General features: G+C 45.7%; 1 protein-coding gene across 3 annotated transcripts in view; it reads left to right on the forward strand.

Annotated features, from left to right (window-relative positions):
* Positions 1-19,720, forward strand: part of LOC102305180 (rho GTPase-activating protein 12) — a 32,377-nt gene that overhangs the window by 7,767 nt on the left and 4,890 nt on the right. For 2 of the 3 annotated variants that reach the window (XR_006053437.1, XM_005951383.3), the window contains exons 2-18: positions 396-521; positions 893-1,842; positions 9,804-10,016; positions 14,105-14,254; positions 14,330-14,485; positions 14,745-14,810; positions 14,916-14,975; positions 15,051-15,146; positions 15,226-15,306; positions 15,423-15,488; positions 17,071-17,138; positions 17,232-17,313; positions 18,204-18,305; positions 18,380-18,502; positions 18,581-18,653; positions 18,912-19,028; positions 19,423-19,521. Coding sequence is in view for 2 of the 3 variants with exons in the window: in XM_005951383.3 (XP_005951445.1) it covers positions 491-521; positions 893-1,842; positions 9,804-10,016; positions 14,105-14,254; positions 14,330-14,485; positions 14,745-14,810; positions 14,916-14,975; positions 15,051-15,146; positions 15,226-15,306; positions 15,423-15,488; positions 17,071-17,138; positions 17,232-17,313; positions 18,204-18,305; positions 18,380-18,502; positions 18,581-18,653; positions 18,912-19,028; positions 19,423-19,521 (2,533 nt within the window). In the remaining variant the exon portion in view is untranslated. The remainder of the gene's footprint in view (positions 1-395; positions 522-892; positions 1,843-9,803; positions 10,017-14,104; positions 14,255-14,329; positions 14,486-14,744; positions 14,811-14,915; positions 14,976-15,050; positions 15,147-15,225; positions 15,307-15,422; positions 15,489-17,070; positions 17,139-17,231; positions 17,314-18,203; positions 18,306-18,379; positions 18,503-18,580; positions 18,654-18,911; positions 19,029-19,422; positions 19,522-19,720) is intronic. The other variant, XM_014330748.2, reaches the window with a different exon arrangement.

The following is a 19,720-nucleotide window of genomic DNA, read 5'->3' on the forward strand; positions in this document are numbered from 1 at the left end:
GTAAAATAATGACACCGTGACGCCTCTGCCTTTGTAAATGGAGGGACAGTAACCGCGTGTATGTAAGCGTGTAAAACCTGCAGACAGTCAGGTTAACAGTATTTTGTCTCTCTGTCATTCTGCAATTCATCTCATGTAAACAATAACGTGGCCACAGCGTGACGTGAAAAAAGGCACATACCTTTGACATTGCGTGACGAACTCTGTATTCCTCGTCCACACGTAAACACAAAAAAGGAGTTTTAAAAAATCTCCGTTTTCAGTGATTCGAAACGCCGTTTATGTGTGAACGAAACAGCTGCGTGTTCAAAAATACTCGTGTAGGTGTGTTTGTATCTTTGTCTGTTTGCTAGGCATTGTTTTTATTTTGTGTGTTTGTTTGTTTTTTCCTTTAGGACGGGGGTGTAGGATCAGGAGTGATCTTTGACCAGTTACCTTCAGATTAGATCTTCCTGAGGGGGCGGGGCCTGAAAAGCCCAGGGTTGTCAAAATGGCAGCAACGTCCTCCTTGCAGAGTAAAGGTGAGTGACCCTACTGTTGCAGGTGAACTCCAGCTTATTTAGACTCTGATTGGATGAAATCACCACATTAAGACCTGATGAAGCTGTAGAGGAGCGTTCGATGGCGCTGCTCTGGCGCGTCTGCATGTTCACAGTCACAGCACATGAGCACATGTGCTTCACATTACTGCCATCTCCCTGCTCGTGACCAGCTCGTCTGCCTTCTTTAAAACTACATATAGCTTCAGAAGGAAGTGAACCGGACCTCATTTTGACCTCAAAAACTGAACACAGCAGCTTTGAGAAGGTTGGGTTAAAATCTGTGGCCCGTTGTGTCATCACATTCAGCCTCTTGAAACTTTTCTGTTCCTCTGTCTGATCCTTTCTTTCAGGTCTGGGTCTGGTTCTGGTGGAATTTGGGTACGAGTACGAGGGTCGGGATGGGGCGCTGGTCACAATCAAACCCAATGAGCGCTACATCCTCCTGGCGAAGACCAACAACCACTGGTGGCAGGTCCAGGAGGATCGCAGCTCCAAGCCCTTTTACATTCCGGCCAAGTACGTTAAAGAGCTGCCGTTGGAGTTACCCTCTCCTCTGGACTTTGCTGATCCTCCCAGTCCCGAACTGGTGCTGCCTGTCGTGACTCCAATCCCTGTGGCGGTGCCTGTCCCCATCCCAAAGCCTCTAGAAGAGTCCAGAACCAAACCAAGTGATGACATGACCATCAGACTCACACCCGATGCGGTCAAAAGGCACCACAAAAATGAAAATCGGATGTCTACATTTGGCGTCCCGCTCGACTTCCAAGATGCGGCACCTCGGCTACCTGGGGCCCCTGCTGGTCCTGCAGAGCCCGGGTCAACAGCAAACAACAGAACTGCAAACTCCGCCGATGGCAAGAAGCCGCCCCACCTGTCAGGCTACGTGGAGGACGCCAGGGACGCCGGGAAACCTCGCGTTCCCAGCTTCAGTCCGGCAGACCCCCTCTCAGTGCCCCGGCCCCAAGCCCAGCCCATCCGGGTAGAGACACCAGTGATCCCGCCCCACAGCAGCCTCCACAACATGTCCTCATCCCCAGCAGGACGTCCGGATGGCCACGAGTCTCCAATAGAGTCAGATGAGGAGGAGCTGGCAGAGGAAGAAGCAAGCGTGGAGGAGAGCGTGGAGGAGAGCGGTGAGGAGGGGCGGGACTCAGTGAAGGGCGAGGATTCACACCACATCTACGAGTCCATCCAGGACCTGAACCTGGACCTGGAGGCTCTGGTCGGAGCGAGAGCGAGCCCTGCAGCACAGGTCGAGCCTGCAACACCTGAGGCTGCACCAGCCCCACCTCCCACACAGGTAAGTCCCCAGACTATGAAAATGACCCTTTGATAAAGTCTCTGATTGTTGACTTTAATGTAATCAAATATCTTTTTACAACACCTGGACTTTACTTTTATTGAAATGATTGGTAAAATGGCACAAAGGCAAAAATAAGTGTTCAGGAACGGTTAAAGAAGAACATGTTACAGAGTCCTCCAAAATAAAAGTCCTGTGCAGCGTGTCATTTCCTGCAGTTTCCACACAGGAAACAAGTTTTGGAGGAAAAGAAAAGGCCAGTTCCTCTTTTAATTCTCAGCATACCAGAAACAAACTGCTGACCTTTGACCTCCAGACCCACCGAAGCTTAAGAAAACTTAGTTTAAAGATTTAGTTTAAAACTATTTTTTGTTTACTGCTTTTGTTAGTTGTGATCTTAATGTTTCTTTCTTTTGGTTTTAAATTTAATAATTTACTGTTTTTTAAATATTTGTGTAGTTTAACTTTGTATTATTTGTATAAAATAATTTCATTGAACTCAAGTTGCTTAAAACCTACAGAGAGCAGACATTTGTGCGGTCAGGGTTACTGAGGGGAGCTTTTCCACGGTTCAGGGTCTATAGTGATGTCACAGCTGGCAGGATGTGTTCAGGGTCGGACAGGAAACTGCGAGAGGATGACGCTGCAGCGACACCTGCAGGTGAAAACAGTCTTCAGTCAAGGTTAAATCACGCTGCATTACAGCAGACAGAGCACCTCCTACCCAGCATGCCGTTCAGCTGCTTTAATCATCCGTCCATGCGTTTTCTTTTGGTTATCCAGTTCAGTGATAGGGGGGTGGAGCCTCTCCCAGCTGTCACAGGGTGAGAGGTACACCTGGACAGGTCTCCAGTCTAACACATAGACACTGACTGCACGTGTTTGGAGGAAACCGCCCAGATACTGGAGTTGAACCCCGGACTTTGGTGCTGTGAGGCGACAGCGCTGAACGCTGCAGCATCGCTCAGCTGCTTTACTTAGTAAAAGTCTGCTTGCTTGCTCCGGCTGTGAGCTCCTCGCTGACGTGTAATTACAACAGTGAGTGTGTGGTGAAGTGGGTGTGTCTGCTCTTCAGTCATGGAGCAGGTAGACCAGCTGCTGTGATCTGAGCACACGAGCTGTGGACACTCAGGGTTTAAATTAGATAAATTAGATAAATAAATTAGATGCAGAGACAGGTTTAAGGTGGAAATACTGGAATAAAAGAAGTGATTCTGAGGTTTTAACCAGGGCTGCGTATCGTCACTGATTTCTAGAATCGATTCACTTTGAATCGGGGAAATTTTGCCTCAGTCAGAAATATTATAATTCAGATCATGCATCAGTACATTTCCATTTTTTATATCTATTAAAAGAAAGCTGACACTTGTGAGACTTTATCAACGGTGTGAGCATCACAGCAGAGGCCTTTGTGTCAAAGTACGTGAGGTTAAAACAGAAAAAGATTTTCCTGGCCTGAGATTTTATAAGAATATTCTGCAGTAGATCGTCGGGTGAGAAAGTCACAGCTCACTGATCCTGATGCGTCGGCAGGTCGAGCTTTGTGTTCACGTCTCTGTGCAGAAGCCTGTTCCTGCTCTCAGTTACTGTTTAAAATGTTTGGTGGTTGTTGAAATTTTGTGAGGTTTAACCTGAGATTCTGGCGTTTCGGGCAAAATAAATTTATATTTAAAAATCGATTCAGGATTTTAATGAATCGATATCACGTTATCCAAGCTAGAATCGATTTTAATCGATAAATCGATAATCAATACCCAGTCCTAGTCATTACCCTCAGGGGAGTTCAAATCATGTTCAACGTCACGTTAGCGCCGTCAGTTTCTGTGTTTGATGAGCAGCAGCTGCTTCTTACCTCTGTGACCATCCGACTCCTCGCATTGCTTTCTGATGTCAGCAGGTAACGATGAAGATCAAGTGTGGGCGTTGCCTTTAAAGCAAACGTTTTGAGTTTTCAGAGTTTGAACTTTTTTCTGCTGCTTGGGTTTAAAGATGAGCTGGCGGCTCAACTGATATTACAGTTTTTGCCCGTTGCTTGAACACATTTTGCAAAACTTCGCTCATTGTGCCAAAACTCTAAACACAAGTAAAAAAGACACAACACCGGGAAATATACCGTTCACATCTGTGCCAAATGGAAACTCTGCTCTCAAAACCTAACATTCCTTTGACAAAATGTAACTCTGTTGACAAAATGACACATACCTGCATCACATGCAAACACTTACAGATCAGGGGGACACACTAGTCTACTTTATATAAAACACTGCAGTCTTTGATTTCCATTGTTTATGCAGAAGGCATATTTTCAGGAGACACAAACAACCAAAAAAGCAAATAGGCCTACTCAGTATTGTCCACTGCAGCACCATGAATTCAGATAAAGCAAAAAAACAAACAAACACCATAATACAGTAATAGAAAAAACACTATACTGTACACACAAAACATCATGACAATTGTGCATACGTGGGCTCATGGATCCTGCCGTCTGTTGGGGTCTGGCCACAGGACCTCATCGACATCGCAAGCAGTGTCTTCTCCCGCTGGGCACCGGGGGAAATACCCTCTTGCATGTCGAAACCATCCATGGATCGCTGTCACCTCAATGTCGCCGCAGGCCTGTTCCATTGCAAAAGAGGCATGCAGGCATGTGGTTGGCGGTCATATACACACCATCTCCAAGCCGAAAAAAATCCTCTATAGGGTTTAAAAATGGTGAGTAAGGGGGCAAGTATACCACTTCAAGTTGGCTGTGGTTGGAGAACCAGGCCTGGACCAGAGCAGCAGTTGGAAACTGACATCATCCCATATCACCACAAACCTCGGCTGATCTGGTCTGTTCTGTACAACTATATCATGGAGAGCATCTAGAAATGTGAGTATATGTTGGCTATTGTATGGACCTAGTTTTGCATGATGATGCAGAAGTCCTCGAAGGCATATGGCGGCACATAATGTGATGTTTCCCCCGCGCTGCCCTGGGACGTGCACAATTGCCCTTTGGCCAATTACATTACAACCCCGTCGTCTTGTTTCGCACAGGTCGAATCCAGCTTCATCAATGAAAATGAATTCATGAGGCTGTGCAGCTCCATCCATGGCTGAGATTCTCTGTAAAACAAAGAGAACATATTACTGTACTACAGTGCTACACATACAGGACCCTCACCCATCACACAGGTACCTGTGTAGCTCTCAGGATGGATCCATGTGGTACTGATATGGTACATATTCAGCTGCTGCTGGATTTCACCAATACTGCATTGTCATGTAAAGGACAGTTACACGTACCCGTACATATTCAGCTCGAAGTCCTTTGACCCGGTCACTGTTCCTCTCAAATGGGACTCTGTAGAGCTGCTTCATGGTGATGCTGTGTTTTCCCAAGATGCGTCTGATGGTGGTGATGCTCACATGGTTTATGTTGTTGAACACTTGCCTGTCTGCAAGTATTTGCTTTCGTAGCTGGTGGAGACGGATGGCATTGTCTGCCCTCACTAGGTCCACAACGGTGAGTTCCTGCTGTTGTGTGAACAGGCGTTGGCGTCCTGCCCCAGAAGGTCTTCGAGTCATTCTAGAGAAATACAACCACATGCTGTCATCGCTTTGCTTATTTGTCTTACAGTACTTTACTGTATATACTGTATCATCCACTGTACAACACTGTACTTCAATATAAGTAATCATGGTATGTTTCACAGAAACTACCACTTTGGCTGCAAAAGGAGCATTAGCACCCTGCAATACCCTGCACACTTGATATGGTAACTGTAGAACAGTGCTATGAAAACCATCTGAGTAGAGTAGAAGGCAGAGAGGTGAAGACAGACCTGCTTTCTCAATGGTCAATGGTAACTTTATTGTCCCTGATGGGAAATTGATTCGCAGTATGTCAAAACAAACAACAAACATACAACCAACACATCACGTACACTCATTAAGTCTGAATGTTCTTATTACAGATGCCACTGTGAAGCAGCTCGGATGTGGGTGGACTCTCTGCCCAGCTTCCCTCATAGTCAGGCCGTGGTTGATGACATGGTCCACCAAAGTTGCTCTTATATCATCGGAAATATGGGTCCGTGCATGGCCTCCTCCTCCTCCTCTTCCTCTTGCTCTCCCTCCATCCATGCTTGAAAAGTTCTTGAATTGGCTGAACTGAGGGCTTTTTGTAGTTGGCTAATTGGTGTTCAGTTTTGCAAGTTAGTGCCTTCAGGTGTGTATTGCGTGGTTGCAATTACCCGATGTGTTTTGTATTTTGGATACATGTGTTTTCCAAATGGCACCCTGAAATTTCATTTTTGAACGAAGTGTCTTATGTATGAAATGGAGTGTAGCATGCAGGACCATGTGTGTTGCATAAAGGAGTAAGTGTGTTGCATAATTGCAACCAGAGTGCAAAGCAGCACTTTTGTTTAAGGTATGGGTACATGTGTTTGAGGTCTGGTAACAAAAGCTTCAAGTTGTGTTACTTTAGTCTAAGCATGGCTTTATAGTGTTCAAGCAACGGGCAACGACTGTAATCTTTAACAGGGCTGTCAAAACTGCAAACAAAACAACTGCTGTACTGCCCTCAGCTATCTTGGTTTAATTGGTCACATGACTGCATCATATGACTGAAATGTGTCATCGTTTTCGAAAAGTCTCCGGGTTCGCTGTCCACACTGCGAAAACGGCGTTTTCAAATGTTTCTGCTTTGAGGAGCGTTTTCACCATGCTGCGTTTTCCTTGACCCAAAATGCCGTCTCAGTGTGGGCGGGGGACGTAGCCTCAGTAAAGGTGGGTGGCAGCAGGCCGTAAATCAGCTGTTGGTGCGTGGAGATGGAGCGGGTTCAGCCAGAGTGTTTCTGACCTTCAGCTCCTTTCAGAACTCAAAGGTTTTCAGCGTCTTCGGTCTGACGAGTCTCAGTGAAACTCGTCCACATGATCAGCTCTCTGGGACTTCCTTATCTGACTAGTGGAGCATCGAGAATGCAGCTCTGCTGTTTTCTGGGTGACCTTTGACCTTTAGCAGTTGATGTCTTGCTTTCATGTTGTTCAGCAGGTGGTTTGTTTACCCAGAGGATGGAACAGATTGAGTCATCTCGTGTTTGAAGCTGTTTCCTCCTCATAGGCTGTCCTGAAGCCAGGTGTGTCCCAGGTGAGGTGGCCGGCTGAGCGCGCTGCTGTGTTTGCACTAAATGAGCTGCAGCCAGATGTTTTTCTGTGACACTGCACCGTTAGGACTTTACCGGCTCCTGTGGTCATCAGTCAGCCAGCTTCCTGTCAGTCGCAGAAATAAAAGCTCTGCATCCTGGTTAAAGGGCAGTCATAAAGTCAGCCTCTCCTGATTGGCTGCTTTTACTCTGTGTGTGTGCATATGTGTGTGTGTGTGTGTGTGTGTGTGTGTGTGTGTGTGTGTAGTGTGTTTGTGCGTGTGTGTAGTGTGTATAGTGTGTTTGTGGTTGTGTGTGTGTGTGTGTGTGTGTGCGTGTGTGTTTGTGTAGTTGTGCTGTGTGTGTGTGTGTGTGTGTTTGTGTGTGTGTGTTGTGTTTGTGTGTGTGTGTGTGTGTTGTGTGTGTGTGTGTGTGTGTCTGTGTTTGTGTGTGTGTGTCTGTGTGTGTGTGTGTGTGTGTGTGTGTGTGTTTGTGTTTTGTGTGTGTGTGTGTATAGTGTGTTTGTGGTGTGTGTGTGTGTGTTTGTGTGTGTGTTTGTGCGTGTGTGTAGTGTGTGTAGTGTGTGTGTTTGTGTGTGTGTGTGTGTGTAGTGTGTGTGTGCTTACAGCTGCTGCTGGACTGCAACACTCTGAGTTGCATGTTTCCTGCAGTGTGAGACAGCTGCAGGCTGCTTCCTGCAGGCAGCAAATGCCCATTTGCAGCTTCCTGTGGACCTGCAGTGTTACAGCGCTCCCAGGACAAACGGGGAGTCCAAGCAGAGGCTCCAGCTGTTCGAGTCCCGGAGAACGTTTAACGTTGCTGGTTTGGACGTTTGAGCTGTGTTTTTGGAGTGTTTGCTGAATCCTTTTAGAAGATTTGGCCGTTGGATTTATTGAAGCTTTAGAAAAACTCCAAGACTTATTTATGAAGTGTGATAAGAGTCCAGGGACTTGAGGGAAATGTCCATTAGAAGATTCCAGGAAACTTGAGGAAGTTTGATGAATTCCAGGTGATTCCAGGACTCAGAAAGAAAATTAGGTGGTCGTCAAAGTTGATCTATGGAGTCATAAAATGTTTCATGACGTCGGTGAACAGTGATCCGGCTCAGCAGCGTTGACTCCTGATCACACTGCCCTTCACAGGGGGCGGGGCTACTGAATCAGAGGGGGTGGGGCTACAGCCTGTGCAGTCTAAACACAAACGGAGTCTAGAAGACTTTCTGACTTGTTCCTGGTGAGGTTTGATGCAGGACACACTTTGGTGATACTGAAACAACCACAGATGCATTATGGGTAAGTCCAGACATGCTGCATTAAACTTTGATGCTGGATAGAGATGTTGTCATTGTTTCCCTCCGTGCAGCTGCAGGTTCAGAGCAGACGGAGCATGTCGCAGTAAAGCAGGAGAGCAGATTTGTTCAGGTTAACGTGACGCTGCAGTCGATAAACACTGCAGGGCTGCAGGGCTGCCCCAGTCACCGGTGGTGATGACTAAATGTGCAGGTTACTCCCGTCGAGTAATCCTCCTGTGGAGTATTCCTGCTTCACCTGTGCCGTGCTGTGTGCAAGCACAAGTAGGATGTACTTTGACTATTTACATCAGGAAATCTTCTTCTTCTCGTCACATCTCAAGTTCGTGCGTAAATATTCTTACAGCTGTAAAAAGGATTTTGTATAATGAGTCAAATCAGTGCCAGGATGTAACTGTGAGTCTATGCATCAGTAATAATGAGTCAGTGTTTAACATCGAAGCCCAGCACACTGACCGGTCGGTCTGCAAGCATTAATGATGAGTAAAGTTTAGTTAATGATAACGAGAATGCCTGCTGAGCAGTGGAGCCTCACCGGAGTCGTACCCGGCGGCTTTAATGAAAGTGACCTGAAGTGAAATGCAACACTTTCTTTGTTTCCCTGTGGCCACACTCGCCTCCTCAGTGTGACAGGAAGCTGTCTGCTCCCTGCTCAGAGGAGGAAATCTTGGCAAAGGTGAATCACCTCCAACATCTTCAGGATGATGATGAGTTTTATCAGAACTCGGTGTATCTGTGGTGTTGTGGAGATGTGAAACGTCTTCATCACCACGTGGACTCGACTCCCTGAAGACTGAAAACATCCAGATCTTCTTCCTCGATCAGACTTGAGGCTTAGTGAAAGTCTGCAGGAAATGACTGCAAGTCACTGTGTGTGTGTTTGTTTATAAACCCTGGGGGGAGCTCTTCCTGTACAGCAGCAGATGATTGCCGTAAATGAGGCCGACGCTCCAGCAGGTTCCTGCTTGTTTAGCGGGGACCTCGTCCTCGGTGGGTCGCCGTGCTCTGAGCGTCTCTGTAAGGACTCGCTCTGCAGCCCTGCTAACGCTCGCTCTTTGCTAACGCTCGCTCTTTGGACCCGTGGTCTTCTCTGCGCTCCTCTGACTTGCAGAGGTGTGGGAACCCCGTAAACTTTATTAAAAACAGATTTTCGGCTTTCTGCAATGATTCTTTTCACTCTGAGGAGGAAGTTAGGCGGATGAAGCTGGATCTCCACCAGGATGATAACATCACCGCCATGCTGCCGTGTGTGGGTGATGGTTGGGGGTGGGCTTTAAATGGGCTCATAGTTCTCTGTGTTCTGTAGTTTTATGACTTGAGGCTCTGAGGCGTGCAGCACAGAGCGCTCTGTCGTCCAGATGAAGAAGGAAGGACACGGCCGGTCGTCGGGTTATGTCACATGCAGGAGGTCTAAACACTGTGACGAATCCACGCCGTGAACATGTCACAGCTTCGACTCAGAGTGTGTTGTTTTGTGTCTGACGGTGTGGTTGAAGAAATCCTCTCTCTCTCTATAGGACCAAAGCTTGCCCGACCCTCTGTCGCCCATCTACGCCAACGTCCCATCTCTGAAGAAATTGGCTCCGCCTCAGGGCCCTTCTGGCTCCTCCCTCTCCTCTCCACCTCCCACAGACCACTCCCTCTCAACATCAGACCACAGCCCATCATCTTCTACCTCCTTGGGCATGACCAGCCCCAACTGCCCAGTCAGCGCACAGGACAGATTGCAGGTAAGGCGACCTTTGACCTTTCCAGGTGTGTTTTGAGTTCATCTTTGTGTTCGGGTCACTTAAACACCAAACGGAGATGAAGCAGCAGCGCCAAAAGACTCTGCATGAAATGAATGTGAATGTAGACGAGAGCTAAACTATCAGGACAGATGAAAGAAGCTGACGTGCAGCTGAGGAAAAGAAGTGCAAGAACAGAGATGATGAGTGCGGTTCACATGGTGAGCCCATACGCTTACAGGTTCAAATCGGTATTTAGAAAAATGCACATTTCTGCCCCACATCCACGAGCAGCTGCTCACTTCTGTTTCAGACGCCTCGCTCTGCACACGCGACTGTTTCTGTACAGACAACATGCCTCAGCTGTATCATGAGCCTGGCATCACAAAATAATGTTTACCTTCTGTGCAGTTTCCAACATCTTGTGATAAAACTGAAAGTTCTCCGAGCTTTTCAGGAGCCGGACAAACAACACAAACTGAACGCTACACTTAAAGTCTTACTGAACACGAGGACACATCTGCAGTAGGCGTTTGGACACTTGTGGATAAAAAAGGTATTTCAATCCAGGCACAGACTGAGAGTTGCCCATCCTCAGCCTTACTCTCTCCTTCCAACACTTTGCTCGTGTCCTGCATGAGACGTCCTTTCAGGTGACGCTGATAGTCCAGCAGCTGCAGGACGCCACATCCATAAGTGACACTGCAGGTGTGGTAGAGAAGGCGGGGGCGCGGGACGGGCAGCTGAAGCTGCAGGAACAACATCTGGTTCTTTTATTAACAGTGCATCAGGATTAAAAAAAGAAAAGAAAGTAATTGCATTTACTGAGTTAAAGCTGCCATCGGGCAGCAGCCCTGGAGTTACTAAAACACTGGATTCAAAGCAGTGTGACAGCACAGGAAGTGACTGAAATCTAAATGAACTCGAAGGTAAACGACAGGTCAGACACCACGGCGGCATTAAAAGAGCACCACTGGATAACACATAAAAGCTCAGCTAAGCTAGCATTAAACACACTTAGCAAGAGCAGAAATCTAAGATTTCAGAATCGGACGAAATCAGAAAAATCCATTTTGAGCGAGACGTAGATGATGTGTACGCTCGTTTCCTAAAACGATGATTGCTGGGAGTGACGTGACAGGAGACGACGGTCCAGACAGAAGAAGGGCTGAAGGCTGATGATGCACAGCTGAGGTGGTGCGCTTCATCATGCTGTAGTGACAGATTACACACCAATGTAAGTGGTCGACAAAGTTTAGTGATGGCAGCGTTACAAACAAAGCGTATCTGGAGGACATTTGTACGAATGGCTCGTTTCTCTGCCATCGTCACTCTGACCTCCCATTGTGTTCCACTCCAAACTCACCGCTGTGTGCAGCTCAGAGGTACTTAAAGTTTTATCAGCTGTAATATGAGCATGTGGGGTCTGTTCCACCGGGATCCGGTGACCAGTTACTGGACACCAGTTTGTCTTACTGGTTGAGCAGCCCTGTGCCCCTTTCTCTCATGTCTGTAGCCAACACTCACTGTAGCCTGATGGGATTGTTTCAGGTGTCACATATGAGTCTAAGAGGTTTTATATATTTTATGTCGTCAGTATTTTTCTGTGAATTAGTGCAGCGGTCCCGACCCCCGGGCCACGGCCCGCTACCGGACCATGAGAGCGTAGACTTGGGTGTGAAATTTATGGCTTTCAGTGTATGAATGTATGAATGTGTGTGTGAATGTGTGGATGACTGGATGTGTAAAGCGCTTTGGGGTCGTTAGGGACTAGTAAAGCGCTATACAAAAACAGGCCATTTACCATATTTTATCGTTAACTCTGTTTGCCTGGGTCTTCCCCGTGTTGTAGTTGTGCGTCTTATTTTGAAAAAAAATATTTACACGTTACCATAGTGACCAGAGAGCATTAAGGGGCAGAGAGGATGTTACTCTGTTGTTGGTGCATTTCAGGAGGACGCTGCTAATAAAGTTACACAATCACACAGTGAATTCACGTTTATTATTATATTTACAAAATACCAGTTTTTGTCTTGGTCGTATCCTTTTATTTTGCTGTATTTATCCGCAACACCTTAAAGGCCGGTCCATGAAAATATTGTCTGACATTAAACTGTCCGAGGGGCAAAACACGGTTGGGGACCGCTGGATTAGTGAATTTGGTCCACAGCCACAGACAAGTTTTAACTTCTGTGCAAACAGCAGAAGACAGGCCTGATCATCATTGTACAGAGCACGAACTACTTAAAGTTTGTATAAGTAATATTAAACAGTGGAATAAATAAACCAAAGGGTAGGAATTACACCCAAAGAACTGTATATAAAATTAAATCTATAAACAAATGGACTGATAAACACACACACGCACGCGCACACACAAACATTATCACTCAGCTTAACTCAACTACCTCAAAACATTGAGACTGGACTGACTAATTAACACAAGCGCAAACACACTGACCTACACCACCAAACCATCGTATACACCAACCTGTAAATGCTCTTTTGCACAATATTATTACTGGACTTTCTGCACTGACTTCTTTACTTCCTCATTTCTGCTGCTACACTAAGGAATGTTTACTGTTCCTCCACTGCCTCAACTCATCATCACAAAATCTTATTATTATGTTACGTTGTGTTTTTTTGTCACACTGTCACTTTGCTGCTCTTGTTTGCACATTTGCACGTGCACTTTGTTGTCTGCTGTCTGTTAACAAAAAAAAAGGCTTCCTTAGATAGTTAGTTTTTGTTAATAGGCATCCACACTATTGAGTTCCTGTTTCTTTATTCTTTGTCCTTTATTATTCTTCAAGTTGCCACTTTCTTTGCCGCTTAACTACTCCCTCAGTTTTCAGCTGTTTTTCACCGTTCAAACTCTAAACTGTTCTGCTCTTTCTGCTGATGCCTGCTATGACTTTTGGTGCTCATAACCTTTATACTTTTTCAGATATTAAGCTTTTTATGTCATTTTTTGGCCCATTTTGCTGAATAGGACCACATTATCAGTGTGGTCACCAGTTTTGCTTGCTGGGCTGAGCCATGTTTTAGCTCAGTGAGATAAGCAGCCGTTCTCAGAGTAGGAGGCCCGGGTTCAAATCCCGCTTGTGGCAACATTTCTTTCGGTTAACAATTAAACTTTTTGAACTCTTTTCAGCAGAAATTCTGCTCATTCAACTCTTTTCAGCAAAATTTTCAGCCTTTTCACCTCTTATCAGCACAAATCTCAGCAGCTTCTGCTCATTTCAGCAGAATTGTCAGTCTCTCCACCTCTCCTTGTGAGAATGAGTTTGGCTCAGTGAAACAAGTGGCTACCTTGAGACCAGGAGGGCCAGGTTTGAATCCTGCTCAGGGCAATTTTTTTTTTCCACCACTTTTCAGCAAAGATTTCTCCGTCTTTACCCCTTTCAGTAGAATTTTTTGCTTTTCACCACTTTTCAGCAAAAAATTTCTGCTTCTTCATCTGTTTTCTGCAAAAGTTTCAATTTCTTCACCGCCATACAACTTTTTGCAATTTTTTAACCTTTTCAGCTTTTTTCAGCAGACATCTTACGCGTTAAGGCATCCACACAGCATTTTCGCAGGAAATGCAAATTTTTCTAGTTGTAATTTATGTTAGGTCAGTCTGTCTGGTCTCTGCTAGCCAGCTAACTAGGCCTCTTAGTCAGCTAGTTTAGTGTTTTCTGTTAATTTATGTTGTAAATTTATGTTGCATGTAGCACCTTGGTCCTGGAGGAACGTTGTTTCGCCTCACTGTGTACTGTTAAACTGTATATGGTTGAAGTGACAATAAAGCCAACTTGACTTGACTTGACTTGAAATGAAGGATTTGTAAGTTTAGCAGAGGAATAAAGTAAAGCAGGAAAAATGTACAATTTCATTAAAAATACAAAAATGTGATTACAATGAAGATCAGAGTACAACACAGAACATGTAAGAGTGTGAAGGAGGAAAGCAGGAAGTATAAATGCAGTGACAACAACAAATCTGATGACAGAACCAAAGCAGACTTCCTCATGTACAACTTCCAGTGAATAAGGAAGGTCCTGCATGTGAGTGTACTCAGTCCTGCTGTGCTGACCTCTGTGCAGGGCCACACTGAGCAGGACAGCGGGAGGCAGCCTGGAACCAACCACATGAACAACTCTCGCAATCCTCCACCCGTGCCGGTTAGAGACCTGGACCGGTCCAAGGGAAAAGAAGGGGGTCAGCTGACCTCCATCTCCCCCGCCTCCTCTCAGGTTTGAATCACTGCCTTCATAACCCCCCAGTCCATTATCAGGTCCTCAAAGTGATGTCGTCATGCTTCCCGTCAGGGCTCTGGTGGCTGGGAGAAGGTGTTTGATGAAGTCTCAGGGAGACCTTACTACTTCAACCGCAGCACACGAACCACATCCTGGAATTTACCTGAGCCATCCTCCCCGTCACCCCCACCTGGATCTGCAACCCACAGGAAGCACGAGGGCGGCCCGGTACGACCCAGTTTAAAACGATGACCAGGTTCAAAGTCAGAACAGAAACTAGAACAACAAACTTAGTCATTTTTTAAATTGTGAAATATGTCAAAATGTCACTTCAACAACTGAAAAACTGAAATCCATCTGATATTTTATCAGCTGTATCAGGTGATGCTTAGTGAACAGGTGGTCTTTGTGTTAATGAGGATTCAGGGTTGTTTGATTAAAATGGTGAACTTCCTCCAATGACTCCTCTTACTCTGATTACTGAAAGCCTCCCCTGCCAGAGGAAGACTATCCTGTAGGCGACCATAAAGACAACAACGCCAACTTTAGAACGGTACCACACACACAGACTGAGCACACGGTTCATTGCCACCCATCAATGACAGTCCTTGGATTGTTCCGAATATTCTCCCATATTTGTGCCTTTTTCTCTCCACAGCATCCTCAGCAGAGCTTGGGCCTGATACCCAGAGCTCACCTGGACCTGAAGGATCCTCAGGTAATCAGTTGGTCAGCGCCATCTGTGTGTCTGCTTTTTATTTGCATTAATCCATTGGTTTGCTGACTGTTACAGATTCCCTCAGTGCCCCAAAGTCTGATGGGAAATGGAGTTTGTGAGGACGGAGCATCGCTGCAGGCCAGGAAGCTGAGAGTCAGCATGGGAGAAGACGTGAGTGAAAACTTTACGGTACAGCAACAACCTTTTTAGGCCTGCGTCACACAGACTTTAACTGGTTTCTGGGTTTCAGACGTGTTCCCATGGCCACCGGAGGAACTTCTCCGATCACACTGACATGATAAGCAGACACGCCTCCCCCGACAGTCCACAGGTAGACACTTACCTGTGTCACTATCACGGCTCCATTCATTCGCATTGACTCGCTCGTTCCCGCTCATCCATTCGTTCATTTGTCGATCTGATGTCATCCTGTTCTCCCCCATCAAGCTCTCTAATAGGTGCAGACTGAAGAGGAATCTGTCCAATCAGAGCACAGGGTCCAGCTCACAGCATGTAGGTCTTGGCACCTGATTGGCTGTTGGAAAGATTAGTGAAGGTTTCCAGCAGATGTGGTTCCACTAACTCATCACATTAACATCTTACTAACCACTGCCTGACGGGAACTTTTTGGGCAGTTCAGACTGACAGCGCCACCTGCTGTGCTTCCTCAGTATTACGTGTTAAACATTTAGAAAGATTTTTCCTGACACCATGAAGTTCAAATGTGTTTAGATTTTTACTGTAAGGCTGAATTTGCCCAGAAAGTTGCTCAGTGTTTCTCCACTAACCCTTAAATCGCTCAATAACACCGATCCATCACACATTAACAGCTCTGAGGGTCTGATTGGTCTCTTTCTATAGCCCTGCTGTTAGTTCTGGTAACTCCAGCATCTCTGACTGTGTCCACACTGGAGGCTGGTGTGCACACGGAATCAGACTTTGTCCACAGGTTCACACCACACTTTGGTGGTCCTCCTACTTCTCCTGTAGCCTCAGCAGACATTCCTGGCCTGATTCTATACACGAACGTAGCTGGTCTTTGACCTGCTGCTTCACTCACTCTGTGCAACGTTCAAAGGAGCACCAACAAATAAAACAGGAAACCACCTGCAAAGGAAACATGTGCACATTGTCCAGAGTTCATGAGGAAAATGGTTTAAGACATAAAAACTGAGAGCAGATGAAAAGAAGATGCTGCTGTGTGCATCCCAGTGTCCGTGAACGCCCCATGTGCAGATGTGCAGATCGTCTCTGATGACGAGCCAAGGACCAAAACCAAGCACCGTCTTGCGTGACACTCCCAGAAATCTTGGACCCAATGCTAAAATCAACAAACGCTAAGTTTAATAGTTGCAGACTTCAAAGCAAGCTGGCCATTAACTATGACTCAAGCGGTAAGCTTACCAAAGGAGTTTACCCTCCCAGACACCACTCCATGTGTTACTGCCTCAAGCTAAACAACAAGAAGTGTGTGCATGACAACATTACATGAAGTAGAATTGATTAAAAACAAACTCACAGTAAGTTCTGCTGAATGAATAAAAGGCACCACACCTGGGCCAGCTTTTATCAAGTTGAAGGTACAGGTGTGCTGCATCAGCTGACCGCCTCGCAGAGAGGAGAGCATCAGCAGCACGAGGGCAGTGGGAGTTTCAAGGCTCAACCTTGATTAATGCATGAGTAACACACTGGATTGTGAAAATGGCAGCTGTGGAGAAGCTTTGGTTCACGTGGTAGTAAAGTCCCTCCTGTGTTTCCTGAAAGCAAACTCCTCCTTTGTCAGATGAAAAGTTCAGTCATGTTTTAATTAGGTATGCAAAGAGGTCTCTCGAGGCCTTGTTTGTGTCCGTGAGGTCCTCTGTCCGCCGAGAATGTTTTAGGTGTCCTTGAATAATCGCATAAATCCTTGAGTTTGGTTCCTGGAAAGATTTTCAGGTATTTAAAAATGTTTCCAGCACTGATCAGACTGATGGATGAAATGAGATAGGCTGATAAAAGGCCTTTCATTAGACCCTCACCACTCCCGTGTTTGCAGAGGAGTCACATTTCAAAGCAGGTAACCTGAGTACTCAGCTGTGTGTCTGCATTCCTACAGGGACACCTGCTGGAGAAAGCAGGGATTCTCAACAAGACTAAAGTGGCTGAAAATGGAAAAAAGATCAGGTGAGAGCAGAACAATTGTAAAGGTAAGGTGTGTGCTCGTATCTGTTCTGTGGGTTTTGTCGGAGGTAACTGTGTCTGCTGATTTTTGGACAGGAAGAACTGGAGCCAGTCGTGGACCGTCCTGCATGGAGGGATCCTCACATTCCATAAAGACCCCCGACCAGCCGGGAATGCTGTAAGAATCAGTTTACATAGTCCAACAGGAGCTCAATGCACCTTCTGCCTCGAACCATTACTTGTGTTTTCTACTCTCTGTAGTAATAACATTTCTCAGGACTAAATACCTGAGAAATGTTTGGATTTCATATGTGGAAGACTTAGATTGATCTAATAAATGAACAAGGCAAACAGAGAAAAACTAACTTGTGAGAAGGAATTCAGTGAGTTATTAAACACAAACAATACCGCCAGCATTAATAAATGGCTACGATATAGAAACTTTAGATTTCCATCCATGAATCATTGATCCTATTGTGCTATTAAACTATGGTGATGATGAGGAGGAGGAAGGTAATAAAAAAAATCAAAAATCAACTTTATTTCTATTGCAAATAAAAATACAACAAAGTTGACCAAAGTGCTTCAGAGTCGGTCAGAGCAAAAGCACAAGAAGGAATGAAAAGAAAGCGTTAAAAGGAAACAATATGACAACTGTTTGAAACAAAAACTAGCCACGAAGTAACAAAGTAGTTTGAATCAAAAGCCAGACTAAAGTTTTAAGACGCAATTTAAAAGACTGGGTGGACTCGGAGGAACGAACATTAGGGGGGAGGTTATGATGAAGATGATGATTATGACGGCGGCGATGAGGAGGAGGAGAATGAGGATGATGATGATGATGGGGATGATGATGATGAGAAGGATGAGGATGATGATTATTTTTATTATTAGTCCTTATCCAGGTGAAAAAAATCTCATTGAGATTAAAAATCTCATTTCCAAGAGAGACCTGGCATCATGGCAACAAAAGTCAAAATACACGAACCACATAACTATATAACTTATTATAACTTATAATTATGACGGCGATGAGGAGGAGGATGATGATGACTTGTTTTCCCTCAGAGCAAAGCGTCACAGATTGTTCCAGAATACACCGTTGAACTCAGAGGAGCTTCGGTGAGCTGGGCCTGCAAAGACAAGTCATCCAAGAAGAACGTTCTGGAGGTACGTTTTACCCCAGTTACATCAGCTTCCCTTCTTACCTGCTTGATGAAGACCACTGTAGTGTTTGTGTGCAGCTGAAGACACGTCAGGGCTGCGAGTATCTGATGCAGTACGACAAGGAGAGCATCATCAGCGACTGGCTAAAAGTGATCCAGGACACCATCGGACAGCTGGTGCCAGACGGAGCACACAGACCGGTAATCCTTCGAAGCCTCGTGCCTCGTTCAGGCTCTTTGTTTCAGAGCGAACTGGCTTACAGTGAAGTCTGTTTTCAGGACCAGGAGCACCTATCAGACAGTGAAGACGATGGTTCTTCAGACAAAGAGGACAAAGACAGGAGATCGATATGTGAGTCTTTGAACTTTAACCATCTCCAACATCTGTGCAGACTCGGCCTGATGAAGGTCTGAAGCATTAATAGCTCAGGAAAGGAGCACAGGATGGCCCTGAGCTGAAACATGTTACCAGCTGGTGTTTCTGATGTCTTTTCAAAATGACCCACAGAGTGATGGAATAAGTTTATTAATAAGAACGTTTTATTGGCAGGTATTGCACAGTGGTTGTCATAGTAACACTGAACGCTTTCTTCTTCTGCTGCATCTTCAGCGAGCAGGATCCCATCAGGAGCTGACACGGAGCAGACGCGAGTTCGGTCCAAACTGCGACGCTTCCTGCAGCGAAGGCCGACTCTGCAGAGCGTCAAAGAGCGAGGATACATCAGAGGTAAAAAGGCCTCCCGATCACATGCACCGACCTTTAAATGCTACAAACTGTGAATATCATCGACTTTTCTATCAGATGTTTACCTGCATGAACCCGCTCAGTGATCCAAAGCTAACTCACTACAACAACAGACTCACCTGTATATTCATTTGGTGTTAGTTTAATGAGTGAAATTAGCAGCTGAGTTAATCCATTTACATCAACATGTGCACAGCGCACGGGTAAATACAAGATCCAGAGATGAACAGAAAAACATAATAAAACAGTAATGCATCCGAATATGAGTTTATCAAGAGTGAATCATGATGTAGACGATATGAAAACTGTAAAATGATGCTAAGCCTGATGACACAGAAACATGCAGCTCGTTGATCAGACTGGAAATGTCTTCCAGACAACGTCTTTGGCTGCCACCTGGACACTCTGTGCCACCGAGAACACAGCACCATCCCCAAGTTTGTGGAGAAGTGCATCAGGACAGTGGAGCGCAGAGGTGACGGAGACACACATGTTACCCACGCGCTACAGGAAACGCACAACAAAAATCCCAAAAGGTTAACTGTTCATCTGGACGTAACGTTTTTAGTGTGAGAAACATTCAGATGAACAATCAACCTTTTGGGATTAGGGATGGGTATCGTTTAGGTTTTATCCGATACCGGTGCCAAACTGGTACTTTTGAAACGGTGCCG

The sequence above is a fragment of the Haplochromis burtoni genome, unplaced genomic scaffold (genome assembly GCF_018398535.1).
Source record: "Haplochromis burtoni strain Fernald_Lab_line unplaced genomic scaffold, NCSU_Asbu1 Contig_997, whole genome shotgun sequence".
In the NCBI taxonomy this organism is placed as follows: domain Eukaryota; kingdom Metazoa; phylum Chordata; class Actinopteri; order Cichliformes; family Cichlidae; genus Haplochromis; species Haplochromis burtoni.